Genomic DNA, 18227 nt, shown 5'->3' with positions numbered 1-18227 from the left:
ACAGTTTTTGTTATTTTTATTTTTTTAAATATTTTAAAACAGTTTTTTGTCCATTGTTAAGTAAAAGCTCTTAAAGCATTGTAAATATAATCGAACCAAATGAGCTAACTCAAAGAGTAGCGTTGCTATTGCTGTGCAGGTTCAGACATGTATATACATGAACAATCATGATCTAGTGTAGCACACATTCATCAGAGCGATGCCAGTTGTGAGATAATAGTGAACCAGTAAACAGGTCATTGTGAGTGCTTTGTGTGTCTGATTTATTGTGCATTACATATTTATGACTTTATTTCTTTTGATTAGTTGTTAGTTACAAAATGCCTAGAGTTTGTTTAAATCATCCTAACAATTTTTGTTATGTATGTGGTGAAGTGACGGTCAAGTCCCAAAGGCAAAACCTTACTCCATTAGTAAAAAAATGTTATGAACTTAATTTTGGGTGTAAACTCAGGAAAAAACAAGGGCCTGGGCCCCACATATTTGTTGTTTATTGTGTTCTAGACTTCTCACTGCATGGAAAAATTGCACACGCCACATGTCATTTGCTATCCCTATGATTTGGAGGGAACTCAAAGATCACTATTCTGACTGTTATTTCTGCTTAAAAAGATTACGTCAAAATCAAAATGTACAGTAGGGTACCCTAACTTGCAATCTGCAATGAGACCAGTTCCACACTGCAGAGGATTGCCCACATCATAGCCTCCAGTACATGTGACATTAAATGAAGAGAGCTCTGAATCTTGATGGAAATAAGGAAGAAAAAAACCAGATTCTGGTGATACAACTTTTTTTTGAACAAAGCAGTTCATTTGAGCCTCATTTACTGACTCAAGAAAATCTTAACGATCTCAAACAAGATTCAAAGTTATCCAAAAAACAGTCTGAAATGCTTGCTTCCTGGCTAAAAGGATGAATTTTCTTCAAAAGAATACAAAGATATGCACTTATTGTAATCATCATTCTGAATTTAAAGACTATTTTTCTGAAGAAAATGGCTTAGTGTTTTGTAATGACATTTCTTCTCTTATGCAGACACTTTGTAATGACACCAAACAGAATGGCACTTGTTCACTGATTCCTCTAAAGTTAGTTTAAAAGCTATGCTTCTGCACACTGGCAATAAATTCCCATCAGTACCTATGGCTCACTCTGTTAGTATGAAAGAAACATATGAAAACTTTAAATTTATATTGGAAAAGCTTCAATATGTAGTGTATGAATGCAATATTTGTGGTAATTTGAAGGTAATTGCATTAATTCTTGGTCTGCAGCTTGGCTACACAAAATACTTTTGTTTTTTGTGTGATTGGGATATTAGGGACAGAATTTCATTAGAAAAGAATGGCTTTAATGTGAATCATTCATTCCTGAATAGAAAAATGTAAAACATGACCATTGTGTAATCCTAAAAATGTGTATCTACCTCCATTACATATCAAACTAGGATTTTGTCAAGGCCATGAACAATACTCCTGGTTTCATGTACATAAAATAGAAGTTTCCTAAAATTAGTAATGCAAAAATTAAAGAAGGAATATTTGTGGGTGTGTCCACAAATACAATCACTAATGCATGATGAAAGGTTTGACGAACTATTGAATCCACTGGAGAAAGCAACTTGGCAACTATTAAAAAATGTAACTCAGAGTTAGTGTCAATGATCTTATAATATTTTACAGAAATTTGAGTTGTAATATGTCCTTAAAAGTATACTTCCTGCACTCACAGCTAGATTTCTTCCCAGAAAATCTTGGTGCAGTGAACAATGAGCATGAGGAACAGTTTCATCAGTAGATTAAAGCTATGGAAAAGAGTTAAACAGTTATCAAAGCAAATGGAATCCTAATATGCTGGCCGATTATTACTGGACCATCAAGAGGGATGCTTCACAGGTGAAATATAGCAGAAAATCGTCATTTCTTACTTTCTAGGTGAGTCAAATGGTTGAATATTGTGTAGATAAGAATGCAGAAAGTATTAAAATGTTTGAAATTATAAATGTTGTCTCTCAGAAGCCTTACATGTTGGGGGAAAAACTGATATCATATTTGAATTCAGGAGAAAAAATACTATCAGAATATATATTTTTCTTCCTGAGACAAGAAAATATATTTTTTGTTACCCAGTGTTATTTGAACAAATAATCTTGCAACAGAAAGTTGCAAGTTAGGTATCACCAATGAAAAAAATATGGTAAAAACAGAAATAGCATTTGAACAAATATTAAAATAAAAATTATGTTGGATGTTTTCCTTTTAGAACACAATTCAAATATCCACTACAAGGCCATAAAATAAAAAATTAAATATTACATTTACCAAGTCACTGGAAGTTTGAGAATAAATAAACAAGTATTAATTTTAAAGAATTATATTCTATTAAAAATGTTTAATACTTCTCTTTAATATCAGAATTAGACTCAGGACTTATAAATCTACTGCTGCAAAATGCTTAACATGCTGACTATAGACAAGCTGACTGATATAGAACTATCACAATATAGAACAGTTCATTTTTGACCTTAAATAGAATGATTCTTTCTGTAATGGTCTAGTGTTAGTTTAGATACTTGCAGCTGCACTCACTTTATATTTTTATCTAGAAATTTTTTATTTTTATTCTTTCGATTTAAACAATACTCAGATTTAAACAATACTCAGACTAATCTTTTAAGATAGCTAATTTTTTTTTCATTTCATTTTTTCATATAATTTCTTGTAGAAATTATTCTTATATTTTTTGAGATTTAATATGAGTAGTAACAAAAATGTTTTATTCAGATTATTTGCTTATTGGTCATGCAATGTATAGACAATTTATAAAAAAGTACTCCTTTAATGCAATCCTTACTATGACTATTATATAACTTGAAAAAGACAGCAGGAAAACCCAATAAACGTAATCAATAAAAGATTATTACAGAATATGTAAAAGTACAATTTACTAATGATGGAAGGCATATTCAAAGATTAGACCAAGAGAGATATTATTATTATTAGTCTAGGAGGTGGTAATAAACTAGGACATACAAATGATAAACTGTTCGGGATTTTAAAGCAGTATTTTATAGAAAGTACAAACAGTAAGCTGCGAAAAAAAATGTTCAAGATATAATGCCTAACTATTCATGTATTCTATATCATGATTACAACTGGTTATTATATAAAACTAACACAAAACAAACTGATGAAGTTATTAAATGTCAAGGATGAAATCAATGAACTGCTAAGTCAAACAAAAACCAATATTTTCCCACTAAAAACTATTAAGAAATGCATTTTAAAACTGTACAAAAAGTCATTTTAATAGTTTATATCATTCTTTTTTTCAATGATAAACACAAGTAGTAAAGTTACTATTGCCAATACAAACAGGCTAAAAATTAATCTTTGACAATATATAAAGCAAGAAACAGACATTTAAAAAAAAAACATTAAAAGTTAAAATTAAGAAGGTGTAGAATAATTTGACACATGAAACACTTTCAAACAGGCATAAAATAATTAGTATATTTTGTTTAATTAGATTTAGGAACTCTGTTTGCATTTCGGAAGTGTAAAAACTAAACTCTAAAGAAATGCTTAATCTTTCATTTGGTATTTTTAGTTAGTAACTACTCTGTTCTTATAAAAAAAATTATAATTGCTGATTTTAGATGCATTAACAATAATAATAAATCAATAAATGAATATTATCTACAGTTTTTTAAGCAGAGTAAATGTAAACGTTAGATATTGTAGGAATATCTTTTCAAGTCAAAATAACGAAAAGAATTTATACAAAGATGAAAAATTCATCTTTCTTCTGTTTTCAGTAATGGCTAACAAAAAATTTCCTAAGTAATTTATGCTTTACTACATATAAGTGAAGTATTATACAGACATGTAATTTGAGATTTTACATGTAATTTGGCTTGAAGTATAATTTTCCATTTTTTCTTCAGTTAAGTTTTCATAAAAGGAAAATTTTCAGACTTTCATAATTTCCGTACTGATACATTCACAGTTTATTTAGTAATATATTCTACACGTTTTAATTAGTTGATTAGAAATCTAACAAAATTTATTTATAACAAATTTAAAGAACATCTTTGATTATCATTTTTTTCATAAAAAGATTTAATTAACAGTACTGCCATACAGCCATGAGACTCTCTTTTTGTGCCAAATTATATACAGAATAATAAATTTTACCCAATAAAATTAAGTCACAAAAATGCAGAATCGTATCACCAAATGCTGTACATAAGCATAAATTTGGGAAAGTAATTCAGCAGTCCCAACAGGAAAATTAAGCATTTTCAAACCTATGTTAATATGAACTTTTTTTTATTTTGAGTCGTAGATATATTCCTTTAGTACATGTTTCTTCATAGGTCATCTGTATATTTCTACCTGTTCATGGGTCATATTGAGCATTAGACGTCTTACATTGCAGCACATACAGAATTTCAATACTTTTATTTTTATTCAATTTCATGTAAAAGAATATTACAAACATTTTTTAAAACTTGCTTTATACTTTTTAGTCATACTTTAATCAAATTATTATCATACATTGCATGAGTTTAATTAGTAGGTAATTTGGATTTCTAAAGATAACATCATATATTGAAATTTCTAATATATTTATAAAATATCAAACAAATTTTCAATCAAACATCTACTATACAAAGTAACAAAATAGTGAAGATTCTGATTATTGAAGTACAATTGTAAATTAACAGAACTTTTTTTTTGTCGGTTATACACAATTTACAAATTTACCCTCCATATGGGGGGGATGTTTGCAAAAGTAATGGTGGGATATTGTATTGTCACCCAAACTTAGTAACTGTGCAAAATTTCATCAATTGGCAATGTCAGGAAGTATGTTAAATTAAGGATGCAAGATTTGAGGACAAACATGGGAAAAAACTGAAAAAAAATTGTGATTAAAATAAAGAAAGTAATAAATAAGAAAAATATAAGGTGAAAGCCAGTTTTAAATCATAATTTGTTTAAAACAAATTGCACTGCATTAATTCCATTGCACTGTATTTAACAATACGGTGCAATGAGAGAAAATGGTAATAAGGTTGGCAAGACTGTTCATGGTCATTTAATGTATTTTTATGTTTACTAACTGATAGTAGTAATAAAGATGAGCTATGAAAATGTGCAATGGCTAGAAATGATGGTCAGCCACTATCCATTAACTGAAAATGAAAGCCACATCCGTATTACCCAAATGTTGGTCCTCAAACTATCAGCCAATACCTGTAGAATTCTGTAAATGAGTATTGGGCTAGAAAAGACTCAGCAGTAATCAGGATGTGATACAAGCTGCTAAGGAATGGCTACACCTGCAACCAAAAAATTTCTTTCATAGCATTTGCAAGCTCTAGATGGCTAGTGCAAATCAGGGGGATAATGTTGAAAAAAACACTTGCAGTTTCAATAAGAAAATCAGTTTCTGTTTTACTTAATCTGCCCACTTCTGGTAAAATAAAAGCAGTAAAATTTCAAATTCTGCAGATAATTATTATTTTTAAGTCCCTGGCAATTATCAAAAAAATTAACAATAGCTTAATTTAATCATTTCAATACATACTTTCCACATTAAAAACATGGTGTAATTGTTCACTTTTTCTTCAATTGTTTCTTCTTTTCCCCAGACATCACAGGTCATCCCATTCACAATTTCAGTCCCAAGAGACTAAAAAAACAAAAAATAAAATGTTATCAAATGGACATTAAATTTATAATACATCATTTTTGTTTGTAAAAAAATGAATTTTAACTATAAAAATGATAGGGCAATAATAAAATTTAAAGTAAAAATATTCAAGAAATTAAACAGCAGCACCAGTAAAATTTAGTAATATATATAGATACAAAATTAAGTTTAGTTTGCCTTTAAAGTTAATGTCAAACTGAACTAAATTTAAGCTTAACAATGATTTTGATTTGCATCAAAATGTTTTCAATTACTTTTGTAATCCTCAACAACCATACAAGTTCTGCCCTGAGAGTTCGGTTAAAGTTGGAACTGAGTTCAAATGACACAGAATTAGGAGTGATCAAGAATAATGATTTGAACCACGATAGGTTCACTCAATGTATCAATGTTGTGATTTATGTTTGAATATTTCATGATGGAAATAAGTTTCCATCACTAAGTTTAGTGATGGAAACACGCAAAATCAATCCAGTAAACTAAATAAATTTCAATTTTTGATCAGATCCATAACAGTATCTTTTGAACAAAATAAAAGAGGATTGCAAAAGTTAGTACTATAGTGCAATGCAAAATACTATTGCTATTATCGCTTATAACATCAACAGAAATTTTAAATGTTTAGATTTTGTTTGATTTGTCATTAAGGATTGGTAATTTTTAATAATTTCACTTCATAAGTAATATTGTAGGTATTGATTCAGATTCACTTACAAATTTAAATGATTCAGCAATATTACAACCTTTTTTATTACTGAAAAAGTCAGTCAATCAATACTTTAAATGTAGGTTCACCACAAAGGTAAACCTTTACTTTTATCCAATGTCTTCAATGTTATTAGTTAACAGCTGGTAGAAAATCAGTTTTGATGAAAAACTGTTTCATTAAGCATTAACAATGCTCCTTCTCCAGATGTTTTAATAAACAAATTATATAATTTAATTAAAAAATTTCCAAAAATGACCTATAATTTGTATTCCTAACACCATTTTCTAGTTTCTTAGTTTTTCCTTAAATAATATTCATTGGCCAGTGGTTTGAAGGACTGAATGTTGTCCAACTTGTACTCTGAACAAATTCTTAAGAAGTTATTTAATATGCAATACCCAACATTACACAACATGAAGACACAATAAAAAGATAACAAACCTTTCAGATATTAATATAATCATTTCAGTGAACAAATTAATTTAAAGGGTCAGCTTATAAAAGAACCAGAACATAAAAAAGCAAGGATTTAAAAATCACATGAATTAATATGTGAAGAACACAAAGAACTAAAGAACCTAGAGAAAGAATAAAAAATATAAAGTATATTTTGGTACTAATGATAAAAAGAATCATGTTTTAGAAATATTTGGATCATATTTTTGGAAGTGAATTGAGAGGAATATAGTATGCTACACAAAATTGTTGCTACCTAAACTTTAAAACAATTATATGATGTTATAATTTCTCTACTTTGCTTTATGAGTCAGTAGTTTGTATAACATACTGTGAAATTCGAAGAAGAATGACAAACAGCCAGAAAACGAAAAACAGATTAAAAAAAAATTAAATTAATATAATATATTTAGGCTATATGATGTGAAACATCCTGACCCTGAAGGGAAAGATCCCGCCATGTGACGATTTCAGTTGTCACATCAACCCCTCTGTACATAGTCTTGATGGGCTTTACTGGAGGTCATCTTCAGATCCTCAAACCAACTGACATCTCTCAGTCATTAGCGTGGCCTCTGTCAGGATGCCACTAATGCAAATGCTGCAATGACATTTCGATTGGTGTCTTAAACCAATAAATCACCTTACGCACAAAACAAGCAAACAAAATCCTAAAAACAAACTTGACCAAGATAATGAAATATAGAAATCACAAGCCAAAAAAATAATAAAAATGAAATAATAACCCTATGCAACAACACACAAACAAAAACTAAACATACACATGTAATAACAACAAACAACTAAGGAAAAATAACTTCTTAGTTAACTTCTTCTGATTTGTTTTCATTATTAAACTAAAACTCGTAAAAGAAGGAAATGCCCAAACAGGACTCAGGCGTTTAGAAAACTAAACACCCTAAGCAGTTCCCTCCAAAACCAAAAACTTAATAAACTCCACTACTATACTCCATTTGGTCTGGTTTTTTCAGTTTTCTCATGAATCAAAGGTCGACCTGATAACATCAAGCCTGCAAATAATCTCTGTACGTTTCAAATCATATTTCATACATTCACACAATATGTGAAAGGCATCATCCAACACCTGACACTCAGGACATAATCCCAAATCCACCAGGCCAAACTGAGCCAGCCTGCCTTTAATGTACTGATATAATGTGAAACAGCAGTAGATACCAACCACTGGAATGTGTACTGCAAATAAAGTACAGTAGATGCCGTTTATTAGAATCACAGGGTAAATAAATCAGCCAGATTATTGAATCATTTTTATAAAACTCAAATCAAAATACAGGAAATCAGTATAAATTTCTTTGTGTAACAGAATCAAGAATTAGTTTATTGAATCAATATTTTAATATTTAAAATGTTTAAATAAGTTTATTTGTTAGACTACAAAATGGATTATTTTTGTTATTGCACTGCATTATGTTGTTTATGATTTCATTTTACTACAGTACCCGTATTTAATATTTAAGTTGATTACTTCAAGGAAATGAATCATTATCGTACCATAGTCTTGCCGCTAGCTGGCTGAAGATAAACAGCTATGCGCCAGACTTCTGTTGGTAAAAGATGGCAGACTAAAACCAATCAGCTTTCCAGTGAGTCTCATCTTTCTACACTGTATACTACATATAGTTCAATTCGTATCTTTAAATCTTTAGTATTCTTTTTGTGTGTGCTTCAACTTCGAAAATTTTTATTGCTATGTTACTATTGTTTCCATTTTTGATTTTGTCTATTTTTTTGTGTACTTTACTGAAATTTTTGTGAATTTTGAAGCTATATCAAATAAACATAAGGATTTAAATTTATATGAAAAATTAGAAGTTTTAAAAAATATGATAAACTTTCTAAACGTAGTCGGTGAGAAGCTGAACGACACTGGGACTTTCTCAAACCTCATATCATTAAAAGTTGCAAAGTATTGGAAGTTACAGTCGTCTTAAATGAGAAAGTGAACAGGAAGTGGAAATTTCATGGTAAGAATGAAAATGTTGAACATGCTTTATTAAAGTGGTTCATTGAGGCAAGAACATTAAATGCATCTATCAATCGTGGAATCTTAATGGTAAAAGGCAAACAATTTGCGGAAAGATTTGGTGATCATGATTATAAACCAACAGATCTCTTTCCAGCAACAGAGCCTGTTGCTGGAAAGAGAGAAACAATATTGTTTAGTGAAATCATTCACTGAAAAATTGGATGCATTCCAATTGATCGCAAAAGAACTGCATTCCTACGATTTAAAAAACTTCAAATCTGATATCTTCAATTGCAATGAACTAGGGTTGCATTATAGAACACTTCCTGATTTTTCATTACAATTTAAAAAATTGCCAATTCAGGTGGTAAAAAAAAGCAGATAGGCTTAATATTCCTCCTCACCCGCAAAATGAGTGGAGGCGAATACAATGACTTTAATACAGCCATTAGATCAGGTTATTGTAAAAACTCTTGTTAAGTTTTATATAGAAAAAATATGAGGGTAATAATAACTTGTGATATATGAAGCTGGATGTGAGAAGGCTGTGAATGATAGTGAAAAAGATTACACTTCTAGACACTACTCATATATTATGCAAAGCTTGGAACACATTAAAAATTGAACCATTCAAAACTGCTTCAAAAAAGCTGGTTTTATTGAATCCAGTGATGTACTGATAAGTTGAATTGAAGATGTGGATGACAAAATTAATCAGTGGATTTCTATTGATGAGAACATTCTTGTTTGTGCTCATGTTACTGATAATGAAATTGTGTCACAAATTATGAATGATGGGCTGAAATAGGATGAAACTGAAGAAGTAGAGGAAATTCGGCCACAAGTACCATCATTAAAATAAATAACCAATGCGCAACCAATGCGCATCAGTTATAAGGAAAAAATTGGAATTATGTAGAGGACCAGAACAATTCTGTGATTTTTATAAAGTGGAAAATGATGCCTTGGTACACTATAAAAAAATTTACTTAAAAAAAAATAAGCAATTACATGGAATTACAGAATAACTGAAATTTGTGTAGTCTATACGTAAGTTACTTATATGTTTTACCTTAATTCATTGCATAACACGTTTTTATAAATTTACATTTTACAGTGTTCCACATTTTTTAGTGTTTGTACTGTATCATTTTATAATACAGTACTGTATTTAATAGAATTGACTAAAACAAAAACAAGTTTTCCTTTTTGCTTTTTTCAATATTAGATTAGTTTGTTTTAATGTATCATGTTACCTAACTAAATACTATATCTAATACATATAGCCATTAAACTGCATACATTATATTTAATGACCTTTTTATATAAATTAGGTTATTTTTGTAAACATACAGGAAAATGACCTTCAATACTTAATTGAATCAGCCACTTTATTGACTCACTTTTGTTATATACAAAAGTGATTTTAATAAGCATCATCTACTTACTGTACATAGGATGGAGATATGTGAGTAGAAAAGCAGTCAACAATTTGGACTGACTTTTTTTTTTTTTTGTCTTCAGTCATTTGACTGGTTTGATGCAGCTCTCCAAGATTCCCTATCTAGTGCTAGTCGTTTCATTTCAGAATACCCTCTACACCCTACATCCCTAACAATTTGTTTTACATACTCCAAAAGTGGCCTGCCTACACAATTTTTCTTCTACCTGTCCTTCCAAAATTAAAGCGACTATTCCAGGATGCCTTAGTATGTGGCCTATAAGTCTGTCTCTTCTTTTAACTATATTTTTCCAAATGCTTCTTTCTTCATCTATTTGCCGCAATACCTCCTCATTTGTCACTTTATCCACCCATCTGATTTTTAACATTCTCCTATAGCACCACATTTCAAAAGCTTCTAACCTTTTCTTCTCAGATACTCCGATTGTCCAAGTTTCACTTCCATATAAAGCGACACTCCAAACATACACTTTCAAAAATCTTTTCCTGACATTTAAATTAATTTTTGATGTAAACAACTTGTATTTCTTACTGAAGGCTCGTTTAGCTTGTGCTATTCGGCATTTTATATCGCTCCTGCTTCGTCCATCTTTAGTAATTCTACTTCCCAAATAACAAAATTCTTCTACCTCCATAATCTTTTCTCCTCCTATTTTCACATTCAGTGGTCCATCTTTGTTATTTCTACTACATTTCATTACTTTTGTTTTGTTCTTGTTTATTTTCATGCGATAGTTCTTGCGTAGGACTTCATCTATGCCATTCATTGTTTCTTCTAAATCCCTTGGACTGACATAAAATAAAAATAAATAAATAAAATAAAATAGTCGCTTTAATATTGGAAGGACAGGTAGAAGGAAAAAATTGTGTAGGCAGGCCACGTTTGGAATATGTAAAACAAATTGTTAGGGATGTAGGATGTAGAGGGTATTCTGAAATGAAACGACTAGCACTAGATAGGGAATCTTGGAGCTGCATCAAAGCAGTCAAATGACTGAAGACAAAAAAAAAAAAAAAATAAAATAATTTTGTTTTCAGGTAAAACAAAATTTTTTGTATTCATTTCCAGCAATCTATTTGTATTCCTTATATTCTTACTTAGGTATTATTCCAGTAAGAAAATCACTGTCATTTAGAAATGAAAACTATTGCAGTGTGTGGAATATTATTTTTTATGTAAAACAAGGAAGAAAAATAGTTACATAAAAAAAAAACAACTTTAGAAATTACAGTTAATAAATTTGGATATCTATTTTTTATCAATAGTAGAAGTGTTCTTAAAGTACAGTAAAAAGGAATTAACACATAAATGACCACACGTAATATGATTTTCATTTCATTTCCCACTGGACCACTGCTAAAATTATATACAATAAATTTTTCTTTGTAGTCGCTATAGATACTATCTACGTATGAAGACATATGTTTTTTTTTTTTTGAGTCAGTAAGTCACATATGAACTGAGTAAATTAAGAGTGGATATTTTGTTTTCCATAGATCAATCATTTGTATCAATTTGATGTGAAAGTGTATCGTGATTTAGAAAAAGGTTGTTATTTTTCTAAATCATACAATTACATTGATATTTATTCTAATAACAACTACTGGTGAACTAGCCTATACAAACAATGATCAGTGTAATATCTCTATAGACAATTGTTTAATCTTTATTATCTAGTTACTTTATTAGCAATTTTACTATATGAGTAGTGCACAAGAAAATAATTCATAAGAACTATTGTATTATTATTTATTTGATTGTGATGCACTACGAATCACAGAAATACACTACTGTCTATCATTAATATGGAATTTACTTTTTTATTCTGTATTTAATAAAACAAATTAGCCTTTCAAAAAACAATAGCAATAAAAAAATTATATTAGTATTTTACTGAAACTTTTTTTTAATGAAAATGTGTTAAGAAACAATGTCACATAGATTTTTAATAAATGCAAAGCATCTCATATGCACTTATGGTGCTGTTTTGGCAACAGGAATTCAGCTGAACACTGGATAAAGTATAATAGGCTTTTGTTTACCTTTGCTTCAGTGCTGCACTAGTATTTTTCTGGGACAGTTACATAAATCAATCACTAAGGATTTGGGATATATAAGGAACCAATCTTTTGAATGGTAAGTATTCAGTTTTATATAGGCATTTATCTGATTCATATGGTTGGAGAAAAAATATTTTTATTAATATTAATTAAATTTAAATTTAAAGATTATTGATCTGTGCAGTAAATGCTTTGCTTGTGCTGAACCAAAAAGTAACTCTAATTGAACACTAGGATAAAGTTGGAATATGTTTAATCAGGATTTGGTTAGATTACTTGGAAATATAACATGAAAAACATAAACATAATGCGGAAAAGAATTAAACAAACCACTAATCAACTGCAGTGTTAATTTTTAATTTTAATATTAAAAAATTAAAATTTTAAACTATTGTAATTTACCAATATAAATGAATTTGACAATACCTTAAAACCTGTCAGATCAGGTAAAATAGATTGTGCAGTAATCCTAGTTTCCTCTGAGGTCCCATTATTTTGCAGACAAGTATCAACATTGTATTTGGCTTCAGTAGTCAAGGGTACAATTTTGAGAGAAGTTCCAAAGTCAAATTTTTTACCCAACTGATAGGTTTTCACCATACCTGTAGAACAGTTTACATAAAATTAAAATTTTCAATCAAGATATTAAAAGAACAAGTATAGATATAATCAAAAATAAAATATTTAAATAAAAAATTTACAGAAATAAGCTAATTTACTTACTCACTGGCAAGCACATTATTAACCTGCATGTAGTAACTATTGGTGTTTTCTTTTAAAATGAATACAAATTAAGAAACTACATTAAGAAGTGCAATTAATACATTAGGTGGTATGTTGTTACAGATTGTATTTCATTGCACCTAACTCAGTTGATACTGTTCATTTCTTGAGTGCTCTATCTAATTTTTTTTTCTTAAATTTTTTTTTCAAAACAGCATAGTCTAAAGTTTTAATCATACTATAAAAAAATATCAAAAGAAAAAATCTTCAATATGAACATTTTTTTACAAAAACTAAAAACCTAAAACGATGCAAATTTTAATAACTGAACAACTATCATTAGAAAAAATCAAGAGAATTAATAAAAGAAAATTAGGGGAATCAACAGGAAAAATTATACACTATTAGAAAAGTATTTCTACATTGTTCACTAAAAATCTATGTAATATCTTTTTGCAAATCCAAGTCAAAAGTGGAAAGTTGGATTAAATATAATCTATACACTGTAACCACAACTTAAAGAGACTTACTTTTGATTTAGATTTAGAATCTAACAAAATATTGCAAAAAATTGTAACCAATAGTTTTAATTTTTTACTTTACAACAGGTAAAAAAATTTTTTTGTCAAATTTCTTTTGGCATGGGTGCCAAAAATTGTTTTTTTATTGGTAATGTTTTATGCATGTGCATGAAAGTGCACGTATGTATGTATGTATGTATGTATGTATGTATATACTAGCTTTTCTCATCACAGCTTCGCTTGCAAAATACATAATCATGAATACAAAAAATGAGTAATTAATTAAAAGTGCAAAGCATCTTAAAAATAAATGAACACAAAGAGTATGAATGTGCACAAGTTAAAAAAAGATATTGATCAGGGCAGTCAGGGGGCTTTGCCCCTGGATCCCCCTGTGTTCGTTAAACTCATACTTGCGAGAATAATAATGATAAATAAACATTATAGCTGTTCAATTCACAAAAACTATAAGTGAATTGTAATTTTTTCAGAGGAAAGTTTGGTTTTTAGATTTTCAGATGCAGCTTCACTCACGAAATACATAATCAGAATTACAAACAAAAGTTACCATTACAATGTTACCAAATCCCATAAAGAATAATTCAATAATTTATTTCATAAATTATTCAATAATAATTTAATAAAATGGCAAAAATGTAAAAAAACAGTTTTCATTTTTTTACCCCTTAAAATAATAAAATTCAAAAAACCTGAAAGTGGTTTAGATATTTATCTGAAGAGTATTTGCAAGCCAAAATCTAGTGAATATCTCATTAAGTATAGTTGGAAATGGGGAAAATCTGTAATCATTGTTTGAAATTGTTTTATCTTTCTTCGCCCCTTTCAAGGTTGAATTTAAAAAATCTAGAAATTAGTTTTTAAATATTCACATGAAGAGTACACACACCCAAAACTCAAGCTGATTCTTTCATTTGTTACAGAGAAATTAAAAAATCCTTTCTTATTGTGTATTTACACCTTAAAAACTTGTATACAAATTTTCATCAACTTATCAGTAGTTTTTGCTCAGCGTTGGTTATGAATCAGTCATGAGATCTTGTACATGTATATAATTTTTATAACTTTTATTTTTATGTTTACCCTTATCAATTCTCTTTTCCATAATGATAATTTTTAACAATCAAAATACACATCTAGTTTTAGATTTCTACTATTTGTTTTAATAATTTGTAAGAGTTTTCTTCTTATAATTACTCACAATGGAACGGAGGCGGTATATGTGTTTGGGGTAAGAGGTTGTGTGTGTTTGTGTGCATGTCCATTACCATTTTCCTCAAAAACTACTACACCAATTTTGATGCAGTTTTTTTCATTACATAGGTATCACCTCAGAGCAGGTTCTTAAATTAGTTTTATGGTTATAAGCCACCAGGGAGCACTGTAGTAGATATGTTTTTCAAAATGGCTTTTGAATGTTTCTAAGTCTTTCTAATTGCAGCAAGGCTACATTATTGCATGGATTATTAAATAATTTGCGCTGGTCAAATATAATAAACTTTCATAATCACCCTATAAACATCCCACTGTTGGGCACATGCCTACTAATCTTTAAAAAGTAATAAAAAATAAAAAAGTTTTTAAAAACCCACAATGAAAAAATCTTATAACCCTCTGACATTGTTTCAAGAAAATAAAATTAAAGATTTTTGTTGACTGTTGTGTGTGACCCACAGACTTCATAGATAAACTTGTGTCATCAACATAGTAAGCACAACGTTTAGTCAAAATCTTAAATTTTATTGTCTTAAAAACAATATCATAATGTCACAGAGGATTTTAAGATAAAAATACTGTTATTTAATTATTTTATGTTTCATAAGGGATTTTTTTTAATGGGTTTTTAAAAATTTTTAATATTATTTCAACAATAACTTAACAAGACTCTGCTAAGAATAAATAAATAAATAGACTTATTTTTAGCCAGTAAAATGGAGGAAAGTAAAAAATTTATAGAATATCTAAGAAAAGGTAAAAAAAAATCAGTTAATTTTAAAATAATGTCTTAAATCTACAATATTATTGTAACAACAACTATTTTTATTACTAGTACATTATAATATTTTTATGACCTCAACCAAATTAATGCCTACTTAATTATTTTAATACATTAAACAAGTTTTGCATCATGATGTTACATTCTTATTAACTCTCTTAAGAAAGATTTTTTATCTCTTATTACTTTCTCAATAATAAGTTCGGTAGATATTGTAAATGAAAATACATACATTTTTAATAGGCTGATTTAATTGGAGTTTTATGAAACTGGATTTTAATTATCTTCTGTTACACAATAAAAATTAACATCTTCATTTTAAAATACCTTACAAAGTCAATTAAAGGTATTTTAATACCAACATTTTTAATAAGTCATACACTTTTATGTTTAATCGTCTATCATTCAAAATGAATTAATTACATTCTGTAATTGTACATTGTATATTTTCTTTATTTATTAGTAATATTTACAATATTACTCTATATTTCTTCATAGTAGCCCAATTACAGGGTAGTCATTACAATTGTAATGACTACAACATTTTTGGCTATATGAAAATAAATTACTTTTTTAAATCCTAGTAATTATTTAGCCTAACTCAAATGACTAAATATTTAGTAACTATTTTTGCTTATATAGTAAATAAATAATTTAAATTGTTATAAAACTCCAATTTTTTTAAATGGAGATGTATATTTTTCAATACATACTTAATTTTTAGATGGGAGGGTGCTTTATTCATTATTTAATTTTAAACTCAATACCTTCTTCATTTAAAAAAAGATACTTGTAAGTATCAGCTACATGTAATTTTTTGGCAAAATTATAATAAAAATCTCATTTTTATTAACTTACTTTTTATTTTTACTTAAATTAAATTAGCACAAATCAAGTAAAAGACAATTCTTATTTAAGTTTAACAATTACTTTTTTCAAATCACAAATCATTTAGTATGTACATAAATTGCAAGACATGTTTAAATCAGGCTTAAAATAATTTAGAAGCTGAAAAAACAAAATGTTGATTGATTACCAGATTTACTGTCAATTTAAGTTTCTAAATGTTTTTCCAAGAAGTCCACCCAATTGTAGGAAAATATATAAAATGTGTCCTAAAGTGCAGTGAACATTTGTGTAAGCAATGTGGTGTTATCAGTCAGACTTGCTTGATTCTTATATTTTTTGGGGGAAAATATTAATATCTGAAAATTTCTGGAGCAGCATATTGAAGGAATACTCAAACTAGAACATCGGTGAATACAAGAAAGAGTTGAAAAATTAACCTGAGTAAATCCAACTCAATAAGACAGAGTGCTCCAGAAATATCTCAAAAGATATAATCAAACTTTTGTATTAGAGTAAAGAAAAATCTATTTTTTAAACATTGAAAAAGGCATTGTCATTATTTAATGACTAAAGTTAAACACTAAGTAGTATTACTTAAATATGTTGTAAAACAGCAAACAGTGTTGATGCTGAGAACAATAACATTAATTTCTTTGTCATCAAGCACCCATCATCAGGTGATTTTACGATAGATAAAAAGTAGAGGTGCATTTGATGTACATGAATGTACATCAAATGAAAATAATTTTAGAAAAAGTGAATATTCAAAAACTGATTGGTAAAAAATCCATTGGTTGGGCTTAGAGACTAAACAGTATGTACATTACAAGAATTGTGAAACATGAGTAGAAAATGTTTCACATTGAAATACATATGCAATGTCTTATCATATAAATGTCCAAAAATTCAGCAACCCATTCATAAAAAATAAAGGACCACTCATAGTCTTTGAAAGAATAGGAAGTTGGCCAGTTGGCCATATCAGAGGTTTTTCACTGAAGAATCAATTACGAACTGTTCATGACCAGATTTATTTCTAGTTGGTTGAGCTTATAAATTACCTTTGAAGTTTGTACTACAACTTGCCTCTAAGAATAAACATTTTTGTTTAGGGTCACAAACAGCGAAAAAAGAAAGATTTATGGTTATTACCTTAAGCAAAGCAAAGGGTCCTGAGTAAGATAATGGCCAGACAGAATTCCTTCCTTACCACACAACCTTTTTTTATCCTTGATCCCATCTTTCCTCATTATTGGTTCTGTGAGGATATAAACCCTTCTCCATGGTGAAAATGCTGGCTCATATGATAGAAGCAGTATATTATTGGTGTTATGAGATAAGGAAGTTGTAGGGGATACACAATATGCTACAGGTTGAAGTGCCCATTGGGGTGAAGTCGAGGCTTCTTATCTCCCTAAAGGGAAGGAACAATTCACCCGATTGACAAAATTAGAAAGGCCAGCTCTATAAGAATATTCAAGGGCATAGAGTTAATTTTCTTTGCCATCAAATAAAAGTACACTAAGAAATTGGAAATGACTGCTCAGGTAACTGCATGAAGCTATCATATAGACAGTGCTCAACATAACTGAACTGGACTTCCACTATTCCAGGAATGAAGGAAGGGGATCAATGTATTCATGGAAAAAGGAAACTCTGCAAGGCCAGTGGCCAATACAGTAATTTATTTTTATAGCATA

The 18227-nt window shown here is 28.9% G+C and overlaps 1 protein-coding gene across 1 annotated transcript in view; it reads right to left on the bottom strand.

Annotated features, from left to right (window-relative positions):
• Nucleotides 1–18227, bottom strand: part of CtsK1 (C1 family peptidase 26-29-p) — a 95172-nt gene that overhangs the window by 41211 nt on the left and 35734 nt on the right. The window contains exons 3-4 of the mRNA XM_075354466.1: nt 12847–13022; nt 5599–5703 (exon numbers count right to left, since the gene is read on the bottom strand). Coding sequence (XP_075210581.1) covers nt 5599–5703; nt 12847–13022 — 281 coding nt within the window. The remainder of the gene's footprint in view (nt 1–5598; nt 5704–12846; nt 13023–18227) is intronic.

The sequence above is a fragment of the Lycorma delicatula genome, chromosome 1 (assembly GCF_047948215.1).
Source record: "Lycorma delicatula isolate Av1 chromosome 1, ASM4794821v1, whole genome shotgun sequence".
In the NCBI taxonomy this organism is placed as follows: Eukaryota; Metazoa; Arthropoda; class Insecta; order Hemiptera; family Fulgoridae; genus Lycorma; species Lycorma delicatula.
Note: the sequence above shows the minus strand (reverse complement) of the source record. Positions and strands in the feature narration are given on the sequence as shown.